Source organism: Cryptotermes secundus, unplaced genomic scaffold (genome assembly GCF_002891405.2).
Source record: "Cryptotermes secundus unplaced genomic scaffold, Csec_1.0 scaffold1537, whole genome shotgun sequence".
NCBI classification, from domain to species: domain Eukaryota; kingdom Metazoa; phylum Arthropoda; class Insecta; order Blattodea; family Kalotermitidae; genus Cryptotermes; species Cryptotermes secundus.
This window is the reverse complement of record NW_019724612.1, coordinates 10317-20336: the sequence shown is the minus strand read 5'-3', so window position 1 is coordinate 20336 and position 10020 is coordinate 10317. Positions and strand designations below refer to the sequence as shown.

The 10020-nt window shown below is 38.5% G+C and overlaps 1 protein-coding gene across 2 annotated transcripts in view; it reads left to right on the top strand.

Moving 5' to 3' along the window:
* Positions 1-9446, top strand: part of LOC111862563 (zinc finger protein 64) — a 30248-nt gene extending 20802 nt beyond the window's left edge. For both annotated transcript variants that reach the window (XM_023848059.2, XM_023848058.2), the window contains exons 8-10: positions 4323-4442; positions 4837-4968; positions 7307-9446. In XM_023848059.2, coding sequence (XP_023703827.1) covers positions 4323-4442; positions 4837-4968; positions 7307-8229 — 1175 coding nt within the window. In that variant the 3' untranslated portion in view covers positions 8230-9446. The remainder of the gene's footprint in view (positions 1-4322; positions 4443-4836; positions 4969-7306) is intronic.
* The last annotated feature ends 574 nt before the right edge of the window (positions 9447-10020 follow it).

Here is a 10020-nt window from a genome sequence, read left to right as displayed (position 1 = left end):
AAAACACATCATTCATAACAGAAACAGCTCGCAATAGCCACAGGAACGTTGCTGCAAGACAGGCATATGTAACGACGACTTAGCGCTCTTAAACGCGTGTGTCATTAAATACAGTCCTCCTGACAACAGGCCAGTGAAAAATCTAACAATCTACAGCAAAACCATCAATTATTATGGGCGTTATAACATACGTGTGCAGCTGGACGAAACATACACGTCGAACCCCCCCAGACGATTTAAATCCCTGACGAAACATACACGACGAACCACGGCAACGGGTTAATGATTTCCCAGGTACTCTTAAGGATATAGCATGTACTGTTTTGTACACGGATGACACAACAATTTTAATTAACTTAAATGACCTAAACTCTTTGAATATTAAATTAAATAGAGTTATGACTAGGGTTTCAAGCTGGTTTTGAAATAACAATCTGATACTTAATTTGAGTAAAACTCACCTGATTAAATTTGTGACTCCTAAATCTCCAGAGTATACATTATCAGTAACATATAATAATTTTAGACTTAAAGATGTTGATAATGTTAATTTTTTAAGTATATATTCAGATTGTCAGCTTAATTGGAAAAAAAAACAATCTGAAAAATTATTAAAGAAACTGAATACAGTGTGTTTTATGCTCAGGAAGTTACAATCCCTTGTCAGTGAACAAGCTCTTCGAATGGTCTATTTTTCTTGTTATTTGTCTCAGCTTGAATATAGCATTATATTCTGGGGTTCTTCTCCAGTTATAAAAAGTTTATTTGTTGCCCAAAAAGAGCGATTAGCGTTATGCTGAGATTGAGTCCTGGAAACTTGTGTAGAGAAGGTTTTAAGAAGTTGGGTATTTTGACGGTTCCTAGCCTATATATCTATTCTATATTGATGTTTGTTGTTAGAAATTGCAATTTTTTTCAAACCAACAATAATATTCATCATATAAGCACTAGACAATGTGGAAAGCTTCATGTGTCATCAGTTAGATTATCTTCAATCCAGAGAGGCGTGTTATATTCATCCATTATGGTTTATAATAATCTTCCTCAAAATATACAAAGGATGAGTGATAATGTGAAGATTTTTAAATGCACACTGAAAAGTTTCCTCACAAGAAATGCTTTTTATTCAGTAGATGAATATATTTCTGCTAAGCATGTATAACATTTAATAACTATATTCCTTGCAATTTTGTTTATGAATGACAATGTAAATTATGGTTATTTGGTGCTTTTAGTTGTGTGTGGTTGTTTGCTGTTGACATGATTGTACTTCTGCAATGAAGTCTTATTTTGACAAGTTCAATATCTGGTCCAATTCGGACAACGGATCAGTGAATTTATGAATTATGTATGTATGTCATGTTGGATTTGATGTTCTTGCATCAGTGGCTATGAAGAGGAGTACTGTATTCTGGGATGTAACACTGTTAGACCCCAGAAAATAGTACACTAGGCCCTGGACATACAAACAGATCACATTCCAAAACCCTATTCATAAGTCAAATCATTTTTAAGTGACATCATCCTGCAACACTAGTTAGTGCCCCTCATGGTACCACTCAGTGAGCAAACCACTGTACCTGGTAGCCTTGAAATATTTCCCCTTTTACTCATTAGCCAGTTTCTGTGTCTTCTGTATGTTTGTATATAAATTATTTCTCATGGGAACGAGTTTGTATGCTGTTCATTTGTAAGTCAAGCAGTCATATATCCAGAACTGGGTGTACTTTAAATTATGAGGGCTGTTCACAAAATAACCTCTTATGTTAACAAAACAAGCAATGAGAAAAAAATATTATGTAAAAATACATACATTCTTAAGCTACTTCTCAGCATAGTCAGAGCTGAGGCACTTGTATCAAGGAATAAGTTTTTGTATGCTTGTGTCAGAGAAGTATGCTGCCTATGAGCATTTTGACACCCTCCATCAAGTCCTCATTATTGCCGAAGTGCTGTGATCCCAACCAGTTCTTCAGGTAGGCAAACAGGTGGTAGTCACTCAGAGTGAGATCAAGGCTGTAAGGAGGGTGGTCAAACAACTCCCAGTTGAAATGCTCCAGCAGAGCTCAAGTGCAAGCAGCTGTAAGTGGATGTGCATTGTCATGGAGGAGTGATACTCCAGACATCAGAATTCCATGCCTTTGTTTCTGAATTGCCCTACACAGTTCTTTTTTGTGTTTTGCAGTACATTTCTGATGTTATTGTGGTCCCTTGTTGTATGAACTCCACCATCAGCACCTCTTTTCTGTTCCAGAAAACAGTTATCATCAGCTTTCTGGTGGGCAGGCAGTGTTTGTTTAAACTTTTTTGGTTCTTTTGTAAATGTGGCTGCATCCACAGCTTTGACTGCTCCTTGGTTTCAGCATTCACAAATGAAACCCATGTTTCATCAGCTGTTACTCATACAATGTTATTGAGAAATTCATTGCCATCTTTGTGGTATTGTTCTAAAAAGTCAAAACCAAAGCAATTCTCTGCATTTTGAGTGCACCTGTGGGCATTTTCAGAGATCCATCATGTGCAAAACTTGTGATAGCCTAGCCTAACTGTGATAATCTCGTAGAGAACATTACATAAAATTTGTAGAAATTCACACAAAAGTTCTGAAATTGTGAAATGCAGTCTTTCACAATTTCTTTTCTACACTTTGAACAAAATGATCACTCACTACAGATGGCTGGCCAACCACTTCGCTCTTCATCATGAACTTTTGGCTGACCATCCATCTTTGAACATGCTACACCATTGTCTTAGAGTTTCTGTACTCATTGCTTTTTGGCCATAAATCACAAATAATCCACGATGGATTTCTTCAGCGCTGATGATTTTAGCATGAAGAAAGTGGATAATAATGCAGATTTCACAGCTGATGGGATTATCATTGCAGGACACATCATAACCCACTTTTTGGAGACTAGAACAAACACTAGTGGACCAGTTATATAATGGTTTACAAGGCAGTGCGTCATATAAAGCTACCTTGCCTGCACGAGCTCTCCCTCCGTCCTACATTAGTTGCCTAAAATAAGCAGAGGTTACTTTCCGAGTAGCCCTTGTATATCATATTTCTCAAAATGGGTCACTGTACAAAAAAGAATTGATACACAACATAACATTACTCGTCATTAAGACAAACAACTTTTTATGTCACATAGCCACTTAAGATCTTCACGTTGACTTGTCTAGTCCATGGCTATTCCTCTGCATGCCACTGCACTATTCTCTTGCAGTCTCACACTTGCTTCTCTTTGCACCGTTTCATCACACATGAACATTGCACACTGCTTCCAAGCCCACAGTCAGAATCAGGTCAGCTGCATAACTTGCAAAGTCAGCAACACTTATATTCCTGGAGGGCCACAAGTCCTGTGCAGTTTGGGAACAATCTAGATGCTGACAGAGGAGTTATGAAGTTGACAAGCATCCAGAAAGACAGGCATATGCATCTGCCCTGACCTTTTGTTTAATACTCTCCACCCTCAAGTTAAAATCCAGCTTTGAGGTCCATGGTACCAGGATATTTACCAGGGAATTGAAATTCCTAATGTCTCAACACCATATTGGAGGACAAAATCATGTGATAATATGGTAATAGATCCTTTGAAAATATGGGTAAGTTCAGATATTTTGGAATGACACTAACAACTCAAAATTTCATTCATGAAGAAATGAGGAGAAGATCAAATTCAGGGATGCTTGTTACTGGTTCAGAATCTTTTGTCATCCTGTCTTCTGTCTAATTAAGTAAAGATTAAATATACAAAATTATAATTTTGCCTGTATTTTCCGTGGGCTTGGAACTTGATGTCACACATTAAAAGAAGAACGTAAGCTGAAAGTGTATGAGAACATGGTGCTGAGGAAAATGTTTGGACATAAGTGATGAGAAGAAACAGGAGGCAGAATAAAACTGCATAATGAGGAGTTTCATGGTTTTTACTCCTCACCGGATACTGTTAGGATAATGAAATCATGGTGGATTGGTTGGGCAGGATGTGCTCCACGTATAGGAGAGAAGAGAAGTTCATATAAAGTTTTGGGGAAAAAACCCGAAGAAAAGGACCACTAGGAATAACTGGGCATATATGGCAGGATAACAAATAAAATAGGATGGGAATGTGGACTCGATTCATCTGGCTCATGATAGGGACCATTGGTGGACTTTTATGAACATAGTATTGAATCTTTAGCTTCCATACAATGTTGTAAATTGCTTGACTAGCAGAACAACTATTAGCATCTCAAGAAGAACTGATCCTCATGGAATTAGTTAGTTTATTTAGAATCCCATATACCACTTAATAAATCATTATTTCTTTCAGCAAATCTTCGAGTCCACTTACGTCTTAACCACACAGAAGTGAAACCAATTCCATGCAATAGCTGCAGTCATGTGTCTGCTTCAAAAAGAACTGCGAAGGAGCATGAGAAGATCCATGCTGGTTTGTTATGTGAATTTTATGAAGTTTTGATTGTTCTTCCAGTTTGTATTTTTAATGTGACATTACATTTCACAGTAATTTTTTTCTGTAATGTAATGTTTTTACTTTTGTCTGAATACCTGTATGCATATGGTTTAGATAAGTATTATTAACAAAAAAAAAATATTGTAATATGACACTTTTAATATGCTGTATTTGTCCAACTGTAAGGTACTGTTAGGTATAAATTGACCCTCTTGTGCAATGGCTAATTTTGAGGAAAAAATGATGTTGTTATAAGTAATCTTTAACGGTTTTCTCCACTTCTTTATAGAGTGCCTGATGGCCATGTTGGTAGGTTTGGCTTGTCATATTTTACTTATGTCTGGCTGTTCTGTTGTAATTCTGTTTTCAGATGAAGTGCTGAAGTGTGGGATCTGTGCATACACTTGCATTAGCACTGCATGCATGAAGAGCCATCTCAAAATACACACACAAGATAAACCCTTTTCGTGCAGGCATTGTCAGTACACATGCAGGCAGCAGGGTAAGCTATATAGACTTCAGTTTATGTTAGAAAACACATCTTTTTACTATCTTCAATACAGTGTAACCATAAGAAAACAATGGCTTCTAATGGGAACTTCATTATGGTGACAAAAATCACTGGCACTTACGGTTTCTTATCATTATATACATGGGCAAATGTTACATTAAATGAGGGCTTTTTGGGGGGGGGCACTCATTGTTACAAGTGATGCCTAATTATTTCTTTTTTTTTTCTTGGGTGGGATGAGACTGAGTCCACTTGGTATTGCAGCCACTGTTGACTTATTGTACCAGCCCAGGTGACAGATGATGATGACTGTGGAGCAGTCAGAATGAAAATTGGCAAGGGGAACTGAAGTACTCAGAGAAATCCTGCCTCAGTGCCATTTTGTCCACCATGGATTCCACATGTTCTGACCTGGTATCGAACCTGGCCACTGTGGTGGGAATCCAGCAACTCACTGCCTGATTTATGGCATGGCCAAATGATGCCTACCTATCACGGACTGTTTTCTAAAACTTTGCGTCAACTGCATTATTGGTTTTGCCTCCAAAGATGTTAGAGCTAATGGTGTGTGAAACTATTGTCACCCTATTCCTTGGGTCTCTTGTCCAGCAGATGAGAGAATTTAGCCAACCTTGACGCGGAAGTTCTTAGCAGATGTGCATGGCTAATCTAATGTGCAATGAAAAGACATTGGTCCATTTCTTAGAATTTGCATAGATTCAGTAGGAAGTGGTCTTTTCAGGACAACATGTAGCATGACATGACAGTTTCATGGCTGAGTCCTCTCCAGATTTTTTCTGTTGAGAAATGTCCATCACATGATGTGATCAGAACTTCGTTCAGTCCAGTAGCTTGTTTCGTTGTATACTCTGTCACATGAGCACTGACCACTGTAACCAATGTCTTCAGTAGAAGGAAATGTAATGATGTGCTAACATCCAGGATCTTCAGATTATTTAAAAGAAAAGAAGTCTACCTAACGTGACACGGGGAATTAGTGATAATCTGTAATTCCCAACCTCCTGTACTTTAGATGAACTGAATAATGAAGACTATGATGAACTCCTCCCTTGTAATAATTAACATTAAATTTACATTAGGCTGTTCACTGTTAGTTGATGTTTTTTCAGACTAGTGTGGAGTTAAAACTGTGGGCATATAGTGAATGAGTAAACAGATGATATTAAGGTTTCACTGTTCACTGTTCACTGTTATTAGACACTAAAATTAAATTAAATTTATTTGAATACATTATTTAATATGTGCTTCAAAAGTCATATTGTAATAGAGCACTCTGTTGGAAGAATAAAACCCATCACTTCAGTTTGCCATTGTTTATAACCAGTACACTTCGAGCTATGTTGACAATGTGAAAAACATAATGGGGTAGAAGCATTTGATGAATTTGAATGTATCTCATTAATAGCCCACAAAATTGTCAAAATAACTAATTGTGTCAGGGACACGCAGTAACGTAGTTGGTTGAGGCACTGTGCTACAAGCCGGAAGGTCACAGATTCAAGTCCCTATGAGGTCATTGGGTTTTTTTAAATTGACCTAAATCTTCCAGCTGCACTATGGCCCTGGGGTCGACTCAGCCTCTAACAGAAATGAGTACCAGGTATATTCTTGGAATATTCTTGGGGGTAAAGGGCAGCCGGCATGTAGGGCTGACAACCTTGCCGCCATCTATGAGCCGCTTGTCTAGAAAATGTGGGAACCTCAACATCTCACAACCCTATGGGCCTCCACAGGATTACCTTTACTTTACTTTTTTTACTAATTGTGTCATATCATACTGGTGAACAAGATAGTGTAGTCCATATAAAAACTGGCTATGGGCTGGATGAACCAGTGGTTGGAGTTTGAGTCCCGGTAGGGTCAAGAATTTTCTCTTCCCCCACATTGTCCAGACCAGCTGAGGGGTCCACCCAACCTCCTATCCAACGGGTATGGTGGGGGGATATTTCCACGGGGTTCAAGAGGCCATGGCGTGAAGCTGACCACTCACCTCCAGGTAGTGCTAAGGTCAAGAGAATGTGGATCTATGCATCCACTCCCCCATACACCTTCATGGAATAATACTTCATTAGTTAAGTACATGGACGACTTATCTTTATCATACTGCTGAACATAACCGTAAATGTAGTGTAACTGTTACAGTGTATGAATATTATAAAACTGCCAACAAGGAAACCCAAAACTGATTGTGAAAAAGCTAAATAGTTCCATTCAGTGTGACTGGTTAAGATTGTCTTATTTAAATTATTTATGCCCTTACATCAAATCCAAAACTGATTTGTAAGATTTTATTATTTTTATGTTTCAGGAAACCTTAAGGCTCACATGAAGAAGAAGCATCCTGATTTTAGGGTTCCTAAAAAGGGAAAGAGTGCTTCAAAAGAGACAGTATCAGGGAAAGTTGGGCCTTCCACTCGTAATGGGCCGAAGTCCCTAGCTCATTCAAAGCCATTCTGCTACAAATCATACAGATGTACATCATGTGATGCAGCGTTTGTTAGAGAAGATTCCTGGAGGAGCCACATGAGGCAACACAAAGCTCAAGAAACACATGTTTCAAATACTGTTTCAGTTACTGATAACGGTCTCGTGTCAGAGTTGGAGAGGTGTGAACCACAAAGAAATGTTAGCATGTTAGAAACAGACAATCTGCAGGACAGTGCTGATCTTCTTGAGGAAGAATCATTTATGTTGTCCCTAGGTAATCAAGATTCAGGCTCGAAGGAAGTAATGAAGTTAGACCAGCAATTTCAGAAATCAAAAGACATATCATCACTTCCAGAATCAATTAATGGGTGCAGAGAATTGAGGGAAGGCTGTGAGAAAGAAGGGCAGCTGGTATCTGCAGATGAACAGGACACACTCCAGCCAGTGTTAGTTTATGTTCAGAATTCCTCAATGCCAGAAGGTAGTATTGATGACAGTTTGCACAGTGCTGAAATATTAGCGTCACTTAACCAGGGAGCTCCAATCCTGCTAACTGATCGTTGTGGTCAGTACATTACTGTACCTGCAGACCACAGTCTTGTGGAGCAGCTGGCAACAACCCTTCAGCCTGGCACAGCATATCAATATGTTCTCTCCAGTCCACTGGATAATGACACAACATTCATCCAGACTGCCTCTGGCAGTGACACTGAACTTGCATCTCACATTGATAGTGCTGTCCACATTCCATCCATAATTGCTCTCCATATGGACAAACAGTCAGTGGTTGAAAATAAGAACTGACAGACCTTCAGAATTTTACAGTTTTGACATTCAGGCAACTTTATATGTATGTATGTACAGAGTGATCTCCAAGAATTATGAGCATGTTCCAGTAATGTTGCCACAGATAAGGGTCCCACTTTTTGCATCTGTTGGTGATACTCCTGTGAGTAGTGTTTCTCAGATACTCTAATTTATGTTGCATCAGTTACAGACATGGAGCTGTTTAGTGATGACTAATGCAGTGTGTCTTGTGATTTTTTAATCAAGTTTTGTTTCGAGGTTGGTAAATTAGGCTCTGTAACATAGAACACGTAACAAAGATTCTTGGAAAAGAAAGTTTATCCAAAATGTTAAAGTTGAATATTGTCAGTGGTCATTCATTTGACTTCAGTGGAACTGCATGTCAAAAATTTGTTCCTCCAGTCTAAAGTACCAGTCAGGAGTATTACACAGATGTGCTGTGGAACCTACAGGAAGCATCCTGAAAAACTGTGACATGGTAACTGGTTGGTTCATTATGGCAGTGCTACCACTCCATGTTCTGTCCAGTGGTTCAGGAACAAAACCTAAATGTCCGCAGTCCACCCTTCCCATAAATGCTTTCCCGATCTTGCTCCATGTGACTTCTTTTCAGTTCCAATGATGAAATTGAAGCTCTAAGCAGAGGTATTGCATTTTTTTTGGACATTCATCAAAATTCATATTAGATTCTTAACAGCATTATGAAAATAAGTTTTAGACATCGCTTTAATGATGGTAGAATTGCCAGGCTCGCTGTATAATTCCCAATGGGGAGTACTTTGAAGGTGATGTGATGCAAAATTTGGTTACTTAAATGAATCTTTGTTTTAAAATAAATTCATATTTATAACATTTGGGTATCATATATATGTAATAGTAATAGGAGGTTGCCTGCTATTTGGTGTCTATATTACTTCCTTGAACAGGTATGTGGCAAACATGTGGAATAGAACAGTTTGGTTTTATTGTAACTGTGCAATGGTAGACTTTGTTCTGGAGTCATTTAAAAGTAAATGCTGAAATATTTCAGCAGAAAAAATGTTTTTGTCTTTTACTTCTTCTCTTAGTATACCAAAATTAGTAGCACAGCTTTTAATCAATGCTAGCCTACTTTCGCATACATGAACATGTATTTGTAGGACTATGCTACAAGCTGAAAGGTCGTGGATTCAAGTCCCGATGAGGTCATTGGATTTTTTTCAATTGACCTCATCCTTCCAGCTGCACTATTTCCCTGGGGTCGACTCAGCCTCTAACAGAAATGAGTACCAGGAATTAAATAATTTTCCTGGGGAGTAAAGCACAGCTGGTGCATAAGGCTGACAACCTTACCGCCATCTTTGAGCCGATTGTCTAGATATAATGTGGGATCCTCAACATCTCACAACCCTATGGGCCTTCACGGCCTGTTACAGGGATAGCTTTACTTTTTTTTTTAATGCATGTATTTGCAGTAACCTGGTGACCAGATATAATGAATGGCATTGTTCTTATTTACTGCCTCTCCTAGAACTGTTGAGGGAAGGCTGTTTCAACTCACTACTGATATAAAATGAGGTCATTACTTAGCATGAATTGGGGATGTATAGGAGATACTTAGAAATGGTACAAAAATTGTGCAGAGTGTTTGTTCTTTCATTCCAAAATCCCTATTAAAGTTTGCTAACCATTTCAAAGTACGCGGTAGCGTAGTGGTTAAGGTACTATGCTACGAGCCAGAAGGTCGTGGGTTCAAGTCCCAATGAGGTCATTGGATATTTTTCAGTTGACCTAATCCTTCCAGCCGCA